This window comes from Phyllostomus discolor, chromosome 5, assembly GCF_004126475.2.
Source record: "Phyllostomus discolor isolate MPI-MPIP mPhyDis1 chromosome 5, mPhyDis1.pri.v3, whole genome shotgun sequence".
In the NCBI taxonomy this organism is placed as follows: domain Eukaryota; kingdom Metazoa; phylum Chordata; class Mammalia; order Chiroptera; family Phyllostomidae; genus Phyllostomus; species Phyllostomus discolor.
Genome location: NC_040907.2, coordinates 93,149,203 through 93,168,306, shown reverse-complemented (window position 1 = coordinate 93,168,306; position 19,104 = coordinate 93,149,203). Strand labels below are relative to the sequence as shown.

The window sequence follows — 19,104 nt, the reverse complement described above, 5'->3', positions numbered from 1 at the left end:
ACAGATAAAGATCTGGGGCTGCTATACTCAGGGTGTGTGCTTGGAACTCAGGGTTGAATTGCTCCCTCACACACATACACACACCCTCATATGCTGAAGAGCTGACACCTAGTACCTCAGAATGTTCTTTACAGAGGTAATTGAGGTAAAATGAGGTCACTGGGATGGGCCCTAATCCAGTATGACTGGTGTCCTAGTAAGAAGAGATTAGGACACAGACAGACACAGAAGGATGACCATGTGAGGACACAGAGAGAAGACAGCCATCTACAAGTCAAGGAGGGAGGCCTTGGGAGGAACCGACCCTGCCGACACCTTGATCTCAGACTGCCAGACTCCAGAAGTGTGAGGAATGAATATTTGTGGTACTTATTTCAGCAGCCCCAGCTGACTGATACATCTGGGAGCTGCCTTAAAGGGGTAAGTGACTGAGGATTCATGCAGGTGACTGGAAGGAGAGGAGCAGTCTTGAGGCAGTGACTGGTCATTGCCAAGGCCCCACAGAGGCCAACTGAAGCAGTCCTGAGGGACCTGGCATCAGGCCGGCCTGACACAGAGACCACGTGGGATGGAATCAGGATTGGAAAGGACTGAGAAAGGGGCCCATCTGCCAAGGAGCTGACAAATGCTAGGAGGGGCCAGGTGCAGAGGGGTAGGGATCTGGAGGAGGGCCTGGGACCCAACTCCACGAGTCCGGTCAGTTGGATGTGTCACCCAGGAGACTATGAGGCGTTTGAGGGTTCTAAACCTCAGGCAGAGGTGACAGAAGAGACCCAGGAGGGAAGTGCTTCAGCCCCAGGCTCATGTCTGCCCAAGGACTTGGAGCCTGGCTCTGCTGTGTCCTCAGGATGTGAGCAGCAGACCTCAGACACTCCCTCTCCAGCCCACCCTTGCCACCCCTATCCTTGGGGGCCCGCAGCACACAGGTTAGTCTGGGTCTTCTGGAACACCACCCCAACAAGCTCCTCACAATTGTGCAGGGGAAGTGGCTGCTGCCTTCTCTCTCTCTGCCTGTCTCCACGAGAGCACCAGCTGTGCCCGGCGTCCCTGCTACACGGGGCCACATGATTTTGTGCCTCAGGAGTTGTCAGGCTTGCCTGATGCCAGGTCCCTCAGGACTGCTTCCGTGGTTTCAGTTGGCCTCTGTGTGGCCTTGGCAGTGACCAGTCGGTACTCCACACCCTCTCCTTAGGACAGGCAGTGCTGCTTTCTCTCGATTTTCCCTCTGCCTCAAGGCTGCTCCCCTCTCCCAATCTCTTTCATGAATCCTCAGTCACTCAGCCCCTTAAGGCAGCTTCCAGGCATATCAGTCAGCTGGGGCTGCTGAAACACGTATTACAGACATTTATTTCTCACACTTCTGGAGTCTGGGAGTCCAAGGTCAAGGTGTCAGCAGGGTTGGCTCCTTCTGAGGCCTCTCTCCTTGGCTTGTAGGATTGTGCAAAACCAGCCCTACTTGGGGCCAGCTCACAGCACCCTGACCCCTGCCGGCCTGACGGTGGGTGCTCCTCAGGATGTGCATCTGCTCTCCCCACATCTCAGCTCCCAGCCCCTCAGATTCTCATCCCAGTTCGTCCCACACTGCCCTGAAATCCATCCTCCATTGACCAAATGTCTCGGCTACACCACTAGCTCCTTCTGCAGGGCCAAGACAGTCTTCTATCCATCTGTGTCGCCCACCCAGGGCAGGGCAGAAGGTCTGTCACAGAGCAGATGTCTGAGAAGAAAAACCAGGGACAGGCACTACCCAAGTGGCTGCAGAAATCACCTCTGACAGGGGAGACAAGGGACATGGGGCTGTATGTAGTTGTCTTTAAAAAGAAGGATAATGCTATGTCCATAGCAGCATTTTCACAATAGCCAAAAGGTGTCCACTGATGGATGAATGGATAAACAAAATGTGGCCTATCCATGCAATGGAAGATGGTTCTGTCTTAAAAATGGAGGAAATTCTGACACATGCTACAACATGGATGATGAACCTTGAGGACATCATGTCTAGTAAAATAAGCCAGACATAAAAGAACAAATATTGCAAAACATACTTATATCAGGTTCCTAGAGCAGCAAATCCACAGAGACAGAGCAGAACAGTGGCTGTCAGGGGCCGGGGGTATGGAGAGTGAGGAGAGCAGAGCTCCAGTTTGGGAAGATGAAAAAGTCCTGTGGACGGATGGTGGTGATGCTTGCCTAACAGCGTGAGTGTCCTTACTGCCAATGAACCATACAGCTAAAAATGGCTAAGATGGTAAATTTCATGTTATGTCCATTTTATCATAATTTACAATTTTTAAGTAGGACAAAAAAAATTTTGTGTTAACTATAAGCACTCACGTACATCCACCTGAGAACAGTGGAGTTCCTCAGTATGTAATAGTCAGGGTGCCCCATTTGTAAACTGTCTTTTAAACACACTGAAAAGGCAGCCTTTAATCTAATCTGAGAGGAAACACCCTATAGTGCAAATTGTGATGCTGAGTGCATAACCCATCCATAATTTAATATGAGCACTGGGATGCTTGCGGCTGCTTTATGCCAGCATCATCTCCTTTGCATGTATTCTTTAAATGATACTATGAAATACAGTATGACTATTGCCTAGTAGAATTAAATTATATAAAGGACTGACCCTTCTTCATATTTAAAAAAATAAAAAAGGCCAATGAACACTTAACTAGCATTCCCAATGACTTAACATTCTTTACCACACGCTCCTGTGACTCAGCTCTTTGGTTCACTGCTCGGATAAGTAAATGAACTGTCTCGCCTCTGGAGCAGCATTTTCAAATGTAAGAAGGCACCCTGGCTTCCTTGAGCTGACTAACATGCACAACAAAGTTGGTTAGGCCTTTGTGATAATGTTCCCTGAGAAAAATAGGTTCATAAAAGGTACACGCCACTCTTACTACAAGAAATCTAGAAAGGTACCAAACACAACAAAGGCCTAGAGAAGCACCAAAGGCATTTAAAAGCAGGGAAGAAAAACTTGGCAAGCTTGAGGAACCCTTGCTTAGCTCTGTAGCAGGGGCAACCAGCTTTGTGAAAGGCCGGAGGTCACCAGAAGCAGGGCCCAGTTCAGGAGGGCCGCACATCTGGCTTAATGCTGCTGTCATCGTCTTGATCTTTGTGATAGTTGTGGAACAAAGGGCTCTGCATTTTCATTTCGCACTGGGTCCCACAAGCTACGCAGCTGGTCCTGAATAGAAGAAAGGTTTGGAAACCTGCATGGGGCAGGGGTGGAAGTGAACATGCAAAACTGTTTCAGTGGTTGCCTGAGGGCTTGTTCCAAGCTCCTTCAGTGGTCTGGAGCTAACGACCAAGGCCATTTCTAACTATTTCCAGAAAATTAACCTCAGGAGGGGTATTCTTGCCAATTCCATGCTAAATTTAGGACCAGAGACATAAGTAGCCAGGTAAGTTACATTCTGAGTCCTTGGGAAGAAAATGAATACTTTGTTTAAAGCATTTAATGGTCAAACTATCAATACTCAATTATTCTTGATTAACTGCCAAAAAGATCCCAAACCCCTTACATCCCAACAAAGAACAGCTCTGTCACATGGTTTGAAGGGGCCCTACCTCTCTACGTTTACACATAGCCCTGGGTCCCCAACCCACTGCCTTTCCCCACCCCAGCCCAAGCTGGACATCAGCTACATGTCTAGGAACCTGTAGGTGGACAGAGGAATACTGGCCTCTGTGCTGGCCATTGCTTGACCAGGGACCAGGTGAGCAAAAGCCCAGACAAAGCCAGTCTGGAGGGGGAAGGAAGCCGACTTCTGGAGAAGGGGATGAGAGCAGACGTGGCTTCTGACAGGATGCAGGTGGCAGCAGGGCTCCTGAAAGATGCTCCCTAGCCACACATTTTCTGGTCTCAGACCCCACCCTGGGTTCCCTGAGCCATCATCCCTGCATCTTCCCAATAACTTTATTTTCCATTTTGTTAATGTAGCTTGAAATTTGTTTTTCTTTACTTGCAACCAAGAGTTCTAAGAAGAGAGGCTGGTGGGGTACATAATACTATGCAAATGGATGGCCTGGGCTTCAATCAGTCAATAAACACTGCCCCCCTTTCCTAGAAATGTAGGCCTTGTCAATCTGCAGGTCACTGTTGGGAGGGAGGTATGCCTATGGATAATGACAAGCATTGAGTAAATACTGAGCAAATGAAAGAATAAAACTACTAAATCCCGACTCACTGAAGAGCAAAGTCCAAGGACTACTGAGTCAATGCTCTCCCACAAAAACTCAGCAAGACTAACACTCCAGACAGGACAGGGCAGCTCTACAAGGGGGCTCTGATCCCCTTGAAGTTAGCTCTCTGATCCCTGCTATTATAGCTCAAGGTTACCATCAACTCTAAAATTCCACTTTCTCTCTCCAGCTGTTCCCATTCTAGCCTCAGGACAGCCTTCCAGGTAAGGTGATCAATGACCTACTTTGTTGATGAGGTTCCTGCAGCACTCAAAGGTAAATTGGTCATGAGCAGCTCAGACAAGACTTGAACCCACATCTGCCAAACTAAAACCCCCACTGTTTCCATAACTTCAAGACCAGGTGAGCTCAGACATCCTTTGGTGAAGACACTGTAGGCAAAAGACTGATAAGACATACCTCCAGTGGGGGATGGTACACACACCATTCTGATCACCACACAGTGAGTGCTGTGACAAAGGGGCAGCTGGGTGCTGGGAGTACCAGATGAGGGCTGAGCTGATATGAAGGATGAACAGGAAATACCTGGCTAAAGGAAGGAAGAAAGGGAGTTCCAGGCAAGTGGAAAATAAAGGCAGAAGGAGAAGAGATTAGAGAAATCTGCCTAGAGAGGTGGTTTGCTCAAGCCCACCCTTATGAAGCCACAGTATAACCAACTACACCTCGATGTGCAGTAACCAAGGCTTACAGGAAGGTATGACCGTCCTCAGGCAGGAGACCCTCTCTGCTAGGCCAGTTAGAAGGAACAACCCAAGGAGAATGAGCCGGAGCCCGGCCAGTGCTTCCTGGCCCTCTCCTCTGCTGGGACCACTTGCAGGCAGAGGCAAGAATGCCTGCAGGGTGAGGAAAATGGGGTTCTTACCCTAATTCTGGTGGCTTTGGACAAGTCAAAGATCCTCTCCCCTTCAAGCCTCAGTCTTCTCATCTATAAACTGAGGAGTTTGGACTAGATTACATGTCAGCTGTGACCAAGGCAGTCTTTTACCTACACTAGGCACTTGGCAAAGGTAAAGCTGGTTGAATGAAAATAAATTCTAGACCAATGGTTTCCCATGTCAGGGTCTTTCAGCCTTGTGGAAATTTAATTAGCATTCTCCGCTTTTGAGCAGGAGGGCAACTGAAAAACTAGAACACTCTAGTGCCCACTGCTGTTTCCCATCAACAGATCTGGGAACGGCTTTCAGGCCTACTTGCCCACGCCTAGACTGGACCTGCAGCTCCAGAGTGATTTTCCAGAGATCCTGCTCAGGACCACCCCCACCTGGGGCCAGCTGGTCTCCTTTCAGCAGCACAAAAAGGCCCAGTTTTCCATGGAAACTTTGGTCAGGCTACCTCTCCCTCTCTCTCTCTCTCAAATTCCCTCCCCCCTCCCCTCGGCCTACCTGCAGAGCACCAACTCTCCAGTGCAGGCACAGGCCTGTGTCCTAGGCCCTCCTCCCACCCCACATGTTCTCCTTTGCTGCCCTGCATTCCTAATTCATCCCCTCAGCTGGCTGAGTTCATCTCATGGCTTATGTTCTTATTAGCCATCCCCTTCCCATGTTCCCAGCCACACAGCATGCTATCAGTTCCAGGCTCCTGCATGCCACAGGGCCCTTGAACATGCTGTTCCCTCTCTGGAACACACACACACACACACACACACACACACATACCTTTTGCCTCCGTATCCCACCTCAGATCTCATCTCAGATGTTAGCTTCACTCAGAGACCAGTAAGTCTAAGCCTGGCTCTTCCAGTCATTCATTTTCCTGTCTTTCCATACATTTAACTGTTGGTAATTAAAAGGTTATTATTTAATTTGTCAAGGTGTACCTCCCTCATTAGCATATTATAGGCTCTATGGGAGCTGAACTACCTATTTCCACCTATCCCCAATGTACAGCACAGTGCTTAACTCAGAATAGACATTCACATCTATGAAAGGAAGGGGAGAGAAGAAAAGGCTTAAAAAAAAAAAGGGAAAGTGGTGGCCCAGGGTCAGGCTCAGTGGAGTAATAATTGCTTAACAACTGGCTTTCTGACTAAATAAAAAAAAATTTTGTGCCAATTTCCATAGTGTAAATGCTCCTATCATGGCCTGTTCCAAACCACCAAAATGCTGTTCCTGAATGAGCAGCTGGATACAGATGTGCACATTGGTGCAGGGTCGGTAGAGGAAAGACTGGCTCCAGCACACCACTGGCTTATAGCGATGCCAGGACTGACATTCAGAGAGTCCAATGTGCTTTTAAATGACATTAACTTTTGATTCAATTCTATGTTGGACTAATGGCCAAAATGAATTGAGCCTTGCAAAAAAAAAATGCTAAAGACTGAAAAAAAAAAGAAAAAGCAAAGAAAAAAGATGTTTTGCAGCTAGTCCAGAACAAGAAGATGAAGGGAAAGGTGAGACCCACTGCATGGAGACAAGTGCTGTGTTCTGAAAGGAGAGGAAAGAAATGTTAAAAAGTTTAGCTTTCAGTCTTTCCATCAGTGTGGGCCACTGATGGAAATGTTTAAAAGTTTAAAAGTTTAATGTTTAAAAGTTTAGCTTTCAGTCTTTCCATCAGTGCGGGAAAGTCAAGGCTTAGGATATCGTTATGAGCAAGTGAGAGCCTGTATGAAATGCTGGCTATATCCTCTTGTCTAGTATTTACTCCCCTTTCTAGCAATTGACCCTAAGAGTTCAATAAAAGCAAAACTGGTCCCTACAACACCAAATTAAAGAAGTATTAAGATCATAAAACTATTAGAAGAAAACATGGGTAGAAAAACATGGAATATTTTCCCTAATATTCTGGGACTAGGGAAGCCCTAAATCTAACACAAAACCCAGAAACTATTAAAAAAAAGTTTAGTTCATTTGACACTATCCAAACCAAAAGTTTCTGCCTAACGAAAGGACCATAAACTCATTCAAAAGACAAACTGGAAAAAAAATTTACAAGACATCCAAAAGGGTTAATTTACTTGATGCATGAAGTTGTTCTATAAGTCAGTAAGGAAATAAGGTGCCCCCAAACACGCACACACATAAAGCCAAAGGACATGCAGAGACAGTTCAAAGAGAAGGAAACACAACAGCCCCAACAATTTCAGGGAGATGTCTACCCTCCTCGTGACAAGACATACAAGTCATAACGATAACCAAACATCACTTCACACATATCCAACCAGGAGACATGTAAAAGTGTGGTTAACTCCCTGGCTCAGGAAAGATGGGAAGGAAGAGAACCTCTCATACCAAGAGAGTAAATTGGTATTGAAATCTCTGTGTAGGGCACTTTGACAACACCTATCAAAATAAAAACACAGCCCACTTTGACCCTCCACTTCTAAAAATTTCATTTGTACCAGGATTTCATTACACAGTGTGTGATTGCAAAGAATGGAAACAACCTAAATGCCCTCTCAGGAGGTGACTAATTAAATAAATTACAGACCAGTCATACAATGCTGTGCAGACACAGAAAAGAATCTGGGGCTCTCTATGCACTAATATGCATCCATCCCCAACATAGGCAAAAAAGGGGGGCACAGAACAGTGTACACAATGTTACTGGTTGTGAAAGAAAATATATAAATGAAAACATACTTAGAATATTTCTGGAAGAATACATAAGAAACTGATAACCATTTGCTTCTGAGGAGGGAAACTGGAGGCAGAGATGACAAGAAATGTTACTTTACTGTCTGCTTTCAGTACCATGTGCATGCATTATTTATTACTCAACTTTTAAACATAGATATGCATGAATATGTTCACTGTTGTGTTGTATATACTAGATGAAATTTAAAAACCACTAGACTGACAAAAGAGTGGGGTCTTTTTAAAATATTACTACTGCAATGAAATTGTAATTATTTTTAACATTAATTAAATTGTCCTGAGTCACTTTCTAGTCTTGAGTAACAAAAAAAGAATACAAATTACTTCTCAGGATATTTAAATAACCCTCGGTTGTCCTAACAGGGTAAAAGCCAGCAACCTTTGAGAATTTATGAACAGAAGAAATATCAGAAGACTGGAGATAGACAAGCTTGATATATGGGGAAAAAATGGAGCTTAGAGAGTTTAGCTGACATTTTTTGGTTTTGTTTTGGGTTTTATTTTTGCAAAATTCTAGGCACTTTCACAGAACTGATGAGCATTAGAATCCAACGAGAATTCACTCAGAATGATGCAGAATAAACTTTGGAAGTTATTAAGAGAAATATTTTTAAATCAATGGAGTTTTTTTTAACCTTGTTGAGTAAAATCTCGGCAGAACCTGATCTCTGGGCTGCACAGGGAGTGATGCTGGTGGGGGTCAGGGAGGCAGGGTGAGCAGGGCTCCCAAACTTCCCAGCTTCAGTTCCCCTAGAGCTGCCCTCTAAGTGACTGTGCAGGTATTTATTTGATTCTTCTTTTCCGGAAGGGACTCACAATACCTTTCAACATGGCTGGGAAATAAAATAGAGAGCAATAGATGTCATCGGGAAGTTGAACACCAGGCTCAGGCATAGAACACCTGGCCCACCCAAGTGTGTGTCAACTGATTTTAATTACAAGATAATGCTTGGTGTTTTAAGACTGGCCTTGGATTACTAAATATTCTTAATAAAAGGAAATACATGTCAAAGTATTTTGAAAATTTTATAGGGCTGCACAAAAGAAGGTTGGTATTATTTTGAGGGACTATGAATTCTGGAACAGATAACAAATACCAAGGACCAAGGCATAAACAGAAAAAAAGATCCTAACAAAAGAGATCTAATAACCCCAAATTATTAAGATGAACCTTACATATATCGAGCACCATGTCACACAAGCGTAGGCTGAGAAAGCCCTGACAGACACAGCATAATCCCAGAAAGGTTTGGTGACTGCGGTCTCGACATACTAGTTAGAAGCATGTCGTGTCTACTAAGAGGTTTAACTCATCAACCCTAGGCTTGTTCATGGAAGCAGTGTCCACTCTTCCTCAGTTCTGATTAGAAGACACAGGGCCTGCTGGGTTGTGTTCTGGGTGCCATGCTTGAGAGACACATGTCAAGTGGAGCAGTCAGTACAGCAAAGTTTGTCATGTATGGAAACAGCTAAAGCTGCTGGTGAATTCTGACCCTGAAGAGAAACTACATACTTGGGCATCCTCAAACATCTGAACATGTATTATATGAAGGAAAAAGAATCATTCAGAGGAGCAAAGTGCACAAGTAGGCATGAGATTGCCCTACTTATAGTCACCAAAAAACATGCCTTTCTGCAAGAAAGAACAATTACGGAGTCAGCTGTCTGGCTAAGGGGGGTTCTCTTCCTATTCTGGAAGGGACATCCACACCACAGATTTTATTCAGGATGGGAGAGAGGCTTGTCGGCCTGAAGATCCCTTTTAACTACAGTAACATGGGATTCTAACTAGTTTGTATAGGTGCTATTATAGCATAAATAATAAGCTATTTAATATATAATACAACACATAATATATATTAACATGTTCATAATATAATATATACTTATAATATATAAATATAATAATATATATTCTTACCTGTTCTTTGGTATCCCCCTCCCCATGTAACACCTAAGGAGTTAATAAAGTGTACATTGTAGGGGTGCATATGAAGAGGGACCCCCCCAAAAAACAAAATGATCTTCTGGAGGGCGGGCCCCTTGTAATACAGGCTTCTCCTGCTAGGTGAGTATTCTAGGAACCCATCTATATCAGTGTACCAGCTGATGTTGTTGTAAGAGGCTGCATTCAGCTTCAGTGAATTTTTTTGAAGACTCTTTCAATGTGTTTGCCCATTTCATGGTGGGTGATTTTCCAGTGCACCTGCCCATGCCACACTAAGTGTCCAGCAGTTTTTGACCAAAAACAGCAGGACCCTTGGGCCCCACATCCCTATTTACCTGATCTCTCTGAATGACTTTTTTGTGGAAGAGATGAAACAAAAAAATGGCAGAAGCACTAAAAGGCATCAAAATTGTCAAGTTCAAAAACTATTGAGCAGTGGGAAAAAAGTCTCCATAGGTGTATTGCATCAAATGGAGAGTACTTTGAAGGTGACTAAAGCTCTAACATGTAACAATAAATACACAATTTTTTATAAATAAATTCCAGGGGCATTTTTGGTCCCACCTTGTATATGCTGAAGGAAGTCTAATGATAAAGACATTGTGTGAGGCCTATTTGCAAGTAGGATGGTGTCAGGGATGAGGGTACAAAAGGCAGCTTCTCAAACCCTGAACTTTCATTCGCTGACAAAAGGCAAACCTTTTACTTTTGCTTCTACTTATAAATCTGACAGGCACCTGACCCCTAGAAATCAGCACCCAGTAGATTCCACATTTGTCCATCTGACGGTGTATCCAACGTGCACAGCCAAGAGGAGAAACTCTTAGTACATGCCAAAATGTGCTTCAAGAGCTCTTTAAAGCATTGGTTATGGAACAGAACACTGTGGAAGGACTGTCCTTTATTTAGATCTTATTTGTGTGTGAAAATCGATATGTCCCTTCTAGTTTTTATCTTACAAGAAAATGTGTCTCTAACTATTGTCTCCAAGTCTTCTCTTCCCAGGCTTGCCTTGTCAGCTATACGTAACTGTGACTTACCTAGCACCCCTCGAACATACTACACACATTAGTGCTATCTCTGACCCTCTCAAGTGCTAATGTAGAAAATTTTTCCAGCTCCCCAATATGCCTCCATAGCCTGTCTTCATGAACTATTTTAGTTCTCTCCTCTCATCATCCATGGCAGAGTGTGAATAGCTGTTCCTAGGTCCCTACGGCTAAGATAATGATAGTCCATCCCCCTCCTAACTTTTAAGTTTCCTTCCTCTCTGATCCCAGGACACAGCATCCTCCACCCACATTTGCTTTGATCTATATTACTCCTCCTCTACTTTAAAAATGGGCTTAAAAGATTTGAAAATGTTGTCAAATCCTTATTTTCACAAAATTACAGAGTATTAAAATAGTCACTGTAGTCATTGTTCTTAACTTTTCCATACTGGTAAAAAGAAAAACAAATCTTGCCTTCCATCAATGGCAAAGAGTCACAGAAACACCTTTGGGAAGGCCACCCTGAGTTGGGGCAGAGGTGGGGGTGTCAGGGTGAAGTAAACTGGAAGGATCTTCCCTATTTAATAGCTAATCCAGACAGCTCCCACAGGACAGATCACTTCTTGCTGAGATTAAAGCAAGGGTTATGATGATGTAATAGTTTCATCTTACAAATCTGTGACCTACAACTGTTTAATAACATGCGTTTGGGAAAAAATACATGCACATTGATTATCATAAACTGTTAAATGTCAGTCTCACATTTAAACAAATCATTTAAAACTCTGCCTAGAGCAGCCCAGAAGAGGAAAAGGTCTACTCTGAAGGTTTACTCTGAAATGCAAGTTAGCTATTTAAAACACAGAAGGGGCCAAAACCACAAATTGCTTGACAAATTGGCATAAGATATCTTCTATATGTTAAGAAATCCAGAAAATTATAGATAACTTGGGGACTGATTTTCTAACATTGCCCATTCTCCATTTTTATGCTGGCCACACAGCTCTCATCATACACTCCCGTTCAGTTCTACACAATACCTCTGCTAGGGGGCCTCCGCTAGACGGGTAGTAAGTTGGAAGTTCAGCTAAAGCTGACCAGGGTCTCAGCACCTCAGACAAAAGAAGTGCTATGTAGCAGCAGTGGTGGTCCTGGGACACCAAAACATTCTTAGCATCCTTCCTACATTCCAATGATGTTTACTAAAGTCCTGAGAAATCAATGGAGAGAACGCTGGAGTGGCAAAGTTTAAAGCCAATTATGCCCAGCTTGGAATAGGCTGAGCCTGGGGAGGGGGAAAGGGAATTTTCAAAAGCTCTTTGCTTCTCCAGCTACAACTTCGGTTCTGTAGTTGGCTTTAGTCTGTTTCCAAAGCAAGCAGGAGATGGCTGAGGTATCTGGGAATAGGGCACTATGCTTACAGATAGACATTTCTTTATGGGAGACACAAGGACAACTAGCCAGGCAGAAAAGCAGAGCCCTGGGCCTGGCCCCGGCCAGCAGACCTTGAATGAGGCAGGTCCTCCGGAGCAGGCTTGGTGACAGGTCAGAGGACTTACCCGCCGCAGGCCACCCTTCCCTAATGAGGGTGATAGTTAGAAGGGTGGCAGAAAAAGCTCTAGTCTTTTTAGGTGGGGGGGTGCTCTTTCCCTATGTGCACTGGGACAGGAGTTTGGGTGCAAACTAGGAAAGGCTATGGTGTCCCGTTAGAGTTGGGAGGCAGTGTCACTGCGGGGGACCCGAAAAAGCTCTCGCTTCACACCCAAGTAAATGTATCTCCTTTAGAGGACGGGAAGCGATTGAGCCAATTCGAGATGCCTATACACACAGACTAGCATCACGTTAATGACTTCCTCCCGGGCTGCCTCGGGCTTAGACCTCGGATGTAAGGAGAGGGACGAAGGTAAGGGTGGAGGGCACATAGCAGGGGAAAAGGTTCAGGAGAAGGACACCGGGGCCTGGTCGGTCGCGGCCCTTACCTTGCTGACCACGTTTTGGACAAGGCCTGTGCGGATACCATAGTCCCATGCGTGGCAGTCGCAGTTAGAGGCGTTGTCCCCCTTGTCCGGAGGGGACGGTAGAGGTGGCGTGTCGCCCCTGTCCGCTCCGCTCCAGTTGCTGAGGTGGCCTGCGGACCCCGAGGCGGCAGTGGAGAAGAAGGTAGTCGGCGGGCTAGTCCAGTTGACCAAGTCCTCGGCTCCCCACCGGCCAGTGGCGGTGACTCCCGCCAGCTCGGCGCCTTTGCCGGCCTCGCGGCACCAGAAGTTCGGCTGGTCCAAAAGGAAGGAGTCCGAGAACTGGCTGAAGCCGATAAATAGCGCGGGGATCCAGGTGAGGAGCACGAGGGTCTTCTGGTAGCCCCCACCCAGGCCCCCAAGGAAAGGCAGCACCGACCCGTCGTAGTCCAGCAACAAGAGGCTCGGGGCCGCCGCCGCGGAGCAGCAGCTCGGGTGCTGACCGCCGCCGGCGGGATGCGGGGAGGGCAACGGTTGGATCTCCCCGCCGCTGCCGTGGCCCGCGCGTCCCCCGAGGGGCACCGAGGAAGCCGCGTCCCCAGGCGGCAGAGAGCCGTTCTCCTCGCCCAGGGGTGGCTGCCTCCCGGGCCCGCTGCCCGCCGCCTCGCGCCGCCGGTCTATCGCCATGGCCCGGGCCCGGGGCGTCCACCTAGGCGCATAGAGCGCGGCGGAGGCTTCCGCGGGTGCCCCGAGCAGAGCGCGCCGGGCCAGGCGCCCGCCGCCGCCGCCTCCTCCGAGCAGGGCCCGCGGCTTGAGAGAGAGCGCACGGCTGCCCCGGGCACCTCAGTCCGCCCCCATGTCACTGGCCCAGACCCCGCGCCCTGGGCGCTGCGGCCCCGCTCGGGCGCCGGGAAGACTGCGGGCAAAGGCCAGCCGGGGCCCTCAGCCGCCACCGCTCATCTGCTCCGCGGGCCCGGGCGCCAGCGGCCGAGCCCGCAGCTCTCCGCCGCTCCGCGCCGGCCGCAGCAGGAGGAGGAGCGGGTGCAGCACCTTGCGGCCGCCTCTAAGCCGTACGGACCGCTGTGCCGAAGGTGCGGGCAGTGCGTGCAGTGCCAGCCGCTCCCCAGGCGCCCGGGATGTATTTATCCGACCTCCACGCCTTCCGGAAGCTGTGAGCTCGGGCTCCAACCCCGGGAGCCGGCCGCGCTCTAGGGCTCGGCGAGCTGATCTCCCTCCTCCGGGGGATCTCCTCCGCCTCCTCCGCCTCCTCTGACTCCCCAGTCCCGCCCCCTCTCCCCCCGCGGAGGTGGAGGTAACAGCAGCACCTGCTGCGCCCGACTCCTGGGCGCGAGCGCCCCCTCCAGCCCTGACGCGCGGTCGCCGCCGCGGGATCCACCGGAGAGGGGGCGGGGAAATGGGATACTCCCGCCCGCCTTGCCCAAGGGTCCCCTGCCAGTCCCAAACGCCCCCTCCTGCCCCCCCACCACACCCAGCGCCTGTCGAGGCTAGGGAGAGCAGGCGCGGAGCGGCTTGAGCTGGCGGGCTGGGGATTCCAGAGGAGGCTGCGTGCGCCGGGATCGTGTGAATAGGCGTGTGTTCGCGGCTCTGCTCCCGCCTCCGCTTTTGCCAGTTTCTGGTCGTCTGTCAACCGCAGCGTTGGGTCACCCACCAGTGACTGCAGCACCCACTCCCGAATCGCCATTTCTTCCCCACTCCCAAATGAATGCTATACAGTTACAATGCTAGAAGGGTATGTTGCCAAAACAAGTGACATGTACAGAAACGTGAATGGTGATGTTATTCCCCACCCCCTCCCCAGGATCTTAAATTCGCCTTTCGAACGCTGAACGCTGACTGCACAGGCGCACATGTCTGTATTCACTCTCATGAAGATAAAACCTTTCTCCTCTCCCGTGCTCCAGTGCCAACCTTGCCCAGCCGGCTCTTTATGAGTAACACCAGCCCTGCGGCAAACGGCTGAATTAGCATTATTTCCTTCTGCACCCAGGCACAGATGAAAATGGGGCCGCACCTCTCACCCCAGTGTCCTCGTTTGTTGGACACATTTCATATTCCGAGAAGTTTATGGAAGTCTTGATAGAGCAATCGGGGGAGATAAAAGAAATGCCTTCGCTTTCCAAAAACATACACTCTAAGCTACACCTACTGAATGTCTTGTTTTGCATTTCCATTACTTGTTTACATATTTAACCAGAAGGTTTGTTTTGTTGTTGCTGTTATTGTTGTTATGGGCATCTTGCTTACTAGGTAAAATTCTAGCATATCCAAGACAACTCTTAATACTGCCAGTGGGGCAGGGGAGGTACTGGGCTTTCCTGCTGAGAAGGGGGAGATTAGATAACTGTGGTCTGAGGGGACCCAAAGGGCTGTAGGAGACACCAAACCTCTAAGAATGGGGCTCAAAACTTGTCGTATTTAAAGAACTTTTTGGGGTGACAGTGCACATTGTGCATGCAGTGATAATTTTTTCCAACTTCACATTTTATTAACTTTACTTTTTCTTCCTCTCCTTGCACCATTAGAAGAGATAATAAATGCAAAGTGTTTATCTCCATACCTGGAACAGAGAAAGTGATCAATAAATGTTAGCCGTTTATTACTGCCACTGCTACTCCTACTATTACAGAAAATCTGCAGTTCTATTTCTGAGCTTAAATATAACTTTAAAGATGTTATTTATTTGCTCTTCACTGGTCCACTGAGACAGAAGAGATCTGTCTACTTGGGTTTGGGTCTGGCTCTGCCTCGTTACTTTTTTGTTGTATTTTACAAATTGCAAAACAGGCATGACCTTGATGGCCATCCACTCATAATAATAAATAATGTTGAGCTTTGCAGGGTTGGCTTTCAAATATACACTGTCATTCGGTCCTCCCAGGACCCTTAATAGGTGGATCTTCAAGATAAGGCTGTGAGGGTTAGGTGACTCTCAGATCAAAGAGGTGGTCCACAGCAGAGACAAATCAATGACTTTGAACCGAGATCTTCTGACTTGACATTCCAGGGTTTTTCCATTTCAATGGGCAGGGACAGATTACAACACCATAGGGAAGAGTTTGAAATATATTTGTGAATGTGCATTTTTAGGTAGGAGAAACCCTGGTCTTGGCAAGGAGTTTCATTGCCAAGCTGTTATTTGTCCTTGTCCCCCCAAAGTGGTAGAAATCCTTAAATGATATATTCCCAGGACTTGGGGATATGCTAGGATATGATACTCTCTAAAATACAAGCTAAAAGGAATCAACATAAAATGTTTGGTTTTAGCCATCTGCAGCACCTACTCAGGCATTGTAATTAAATTGCTGGTTAGATTAGAGGTTTCCCTAAATCCCTCTTGGATCAACATAGCCCCCAAGAAGATTGAAAGGTGACTAATTTAAAACAAACTGGCCTTCAATTCATTAAGCCATACCACAAACAACCTCATAGAGGGACCTAGAACAAAAGGAATAAAGAGGAAGAATTTGACACTCTGATAGCCTGCAGGTTGAGTATTGACTAGTATGGGGAAACCAGTCAGGCATCTGCTATCACATTGTCCTATTCTATTTTCCTGTGTGGTAGCTATCACTAAGTGCTAGTTTTCTTGTTTACTTATTTATTGACCACCTCCCAGCTCTAGATAGGTCCCTTGTACTCAGTTGTATTTCTGGTGCTTAAAACAGTGCCTGGTACGTGTAAGACCCATGTATTTGTTGAATAAAAGAGTTTATCAAGTTATCTATCAGGATCCTTTAACTGTTTACTTTGATTCCTAAGTCACCAAGCAACCTTTTCATATTTGTTTAACTTATCAAATATAGCACTCAGAGCAGCCAAAATGAGAATTCAAATGAACTTGACAATTATATATCTTTTTTTATTTTAACATTTTTTATTGTTGTTCAAGTACACTTTTTTGCCTTTTTCTCCCACCCCTCCCCACCACCCAGCCCTCTCCACCTCCCTCTCCTGTTTCCATCTGCCCTTGTTATTGTCCATATGTCTGTTATAATTGTTCCTGCAAACCCTTCACCCTTCTCCCCTGTAATCTCCTCCCCTCTCCCCTCTGGTCGCTGACAATTATATATCTTATTATAAGTAATTGTGCTTAATGGATTAACTCCCAGTATGAAGTTATTGTGGGCAGTTATTGGCTTGCAGACAGTAGGCTTGTAGGTCAAATACAGCTCACATATTACACATAATCTTTGAAGAAAAATACCTATATTTTGTCATTTATAATATATGCCCATGGTTTCATGTGCATTGTATACAGAATCATCATACCTGTGGTATGTAATCATATGCCCATGTATAATGCACATCCTTATTTTTCCCTAAAAAAATCTGGGTAAGAAAGTGTGCGATTATATGCAGCCAAATATGGTAATTGCCAACATTTGAGAACCAGAAGATTGAACATTTAAAAAACACAGAGAAAGTAGAAGCTTCAAAGATGGGTTTTTGGGCCACACCTCCCTGGAATGCAGTAGAGGGACAGGTGTTCTCCAGCTCCCCTAGTCCTCACCCATCAGCTTGCATCTCTTACGCACAACGTTTGTCTGGCTACCGAAAGCATCTGAATTTGTGACCCTAAATTTATCGTAGTATCGTGAACTCACTGATTCCAATAAAAAAAATACTGAGCCAATCTCTCTTCCTTTGAAAGCATGTTAAATAACCTACCAGCCCTGGCTGTTGTGGCTCAGTGGATTGAGCACTGGCCTGTAAACCAAAGGGATGCTCGTTCAATTCCCTGTCGGGGCACATGCCTGGGTGGTGGGCCAGGTTCCCCAGTGTGGGGCATGTGAGAGGCAACCACACATTGATGTTTCTCTCCCTCTCTTTCTCCCTCCCTTCCCCTCTGTCTAAAAATAAATAAGTAAAATATTTTAAAAAAGGCCTGGCTGGTGTAGCTCAGTGGATTGAGTGCGGGCTGTGAACCAAAGTGTCACAGGTTGGATTCCCAGCCAGGGCATATGCCTGGGTTGCAGGCCACGGCCCCCAGCAACCGCACATTGATGTTTCTCTCTCTCTCTCTTTCTCCCTCCCTTCCCTCTCTAAAAATAAATAAATAAATATTTTAAAAAATAACCTACCAGTTTGTAATTTCCTAATTTTGAGAGGATAAAGAAAAGAAAGATGCAACCTAATCACCAATACACTTGAACAATCTTATTTGCTTGGAGATAAACTGGAGTTAAAAAAATTAGCTTACTTCTGAAGTTGATAGAAATCTAATTTTAAATCCTCCCAAACTTTTTATAAAAGTTCCAAGGAATTGGTGTTAGAGTTAGTTAAGTTAAAATAACAAAACTAGTGATAGCAAATCGATTTCACATTGGTTTTACCTATATGTTCATGTTTTTTATTTATACTTAAAGTATAGATAGATACCACATTTTAGGATAGTATGTGTCTTTTTTTATTCTGACTGCAGTTTGATTTCTTTCAAATAGTTATTTGAAAAGTACATTATCTTGATTTGTGGAGAATAAGAGAAAGTGATATGAAATTACTTCACACTGTGCATATATGAACATTATTTATATCAGCCACTGACTTTTGGAATGTTAGCTCTGACTTTATAACAAGGAATTTGACATTTACAAAACCTATCATAAACAAAAATGAAAAAGCTACTTTGGTTCATTAGCAAAAGTAATAAAAATGTCACATAATCTATCTTAAGGAAAACTAAGCATCCTGTACAAATCAAATTCACCCATCCTGATCAAAAGGCCAAGTAGAAATAACAAAGTGAAGATAAGATTTCTATGCAAAAAGCTATTTAATTGTAAATGTGATTGATGGGGCCCAATCACTTTTTAAAAGCTTGGTCAAATTTTAATTTTGAGTTCTTTTGTTGAATTAAAAAAACAATTAGCAGAACAAATTGATCTAGACTTGTATGTTGGCTTTTGTTTGCTAACAATCACAGATACCACATTTGCTTTATAGTACTTAAGAATGTTCTTTGTTTCACAAACACACAGGAAAAAGGACAGAATGCCAGAACTTACAGGAGAACATTATAGTATGTCACTCATTCCAGCAAGGAGACAGACTCTCTCCCTCCCTCCCTCCCTCTCTCTCTCTCTCTCTCTCTCTCTCTCTCACCATCCCCAAATTTGCAAATGGATTTCAGATTTCAAGTGTGGACTTTGGGGCTTACCGCAATGGGTGAGCAACTGAAGGCAATCATTGTCAGGAGGGTTTATAGGAACAATGTCAAGTAGCAAAGATTTAGGAAAAAATTTTCACTTCCTAAGAGAGCCAGATATGTTCTTTAAACAACTTTTCCCCCTAACTCTTCTGCTACTAATTCTAATGAAATTGAAGAAAAACCCATATCTGCATGGTCTGGGTGTTCTAGCCAAATCTAAAGTAATTAAATT

At 45.7% G+C, this 19,104-nt stretch overlaps 1 protein-coding gene across 4 annotated transcripts in view; it reads right to left on the bottom strand.

Moving 5' to 3' along the window:
• The window catches only part of SLC22A23 (solute carrier family 22 member 23), a 175,548-nt gene extending 161,600 nt beyond the window's left edge, over positions 1–13,948 (bottom strand). The window contains exon 1 of one of the 4 annotated variants that reach the window (XM_036026581.1): positions 12,728–13,948. In XM_036026581.1, the coding sequence (XP_035882474.1) occupies positions 12,728–13,390 (663 nt within the window). In that variant the 5' untranslated portion in view covers positions 13,391–13,948. The remainder of the gene's footprint in view (positions 1–12,727) is intronic. The other 3 variants (XM_036026580.1, XM_036026578.1, XM_028511301.2) reach the window with 3 other exon arrangements.
• Between the last annotated feature and the right edge of the window lie 5,156 nt (positions 13,949–19,104).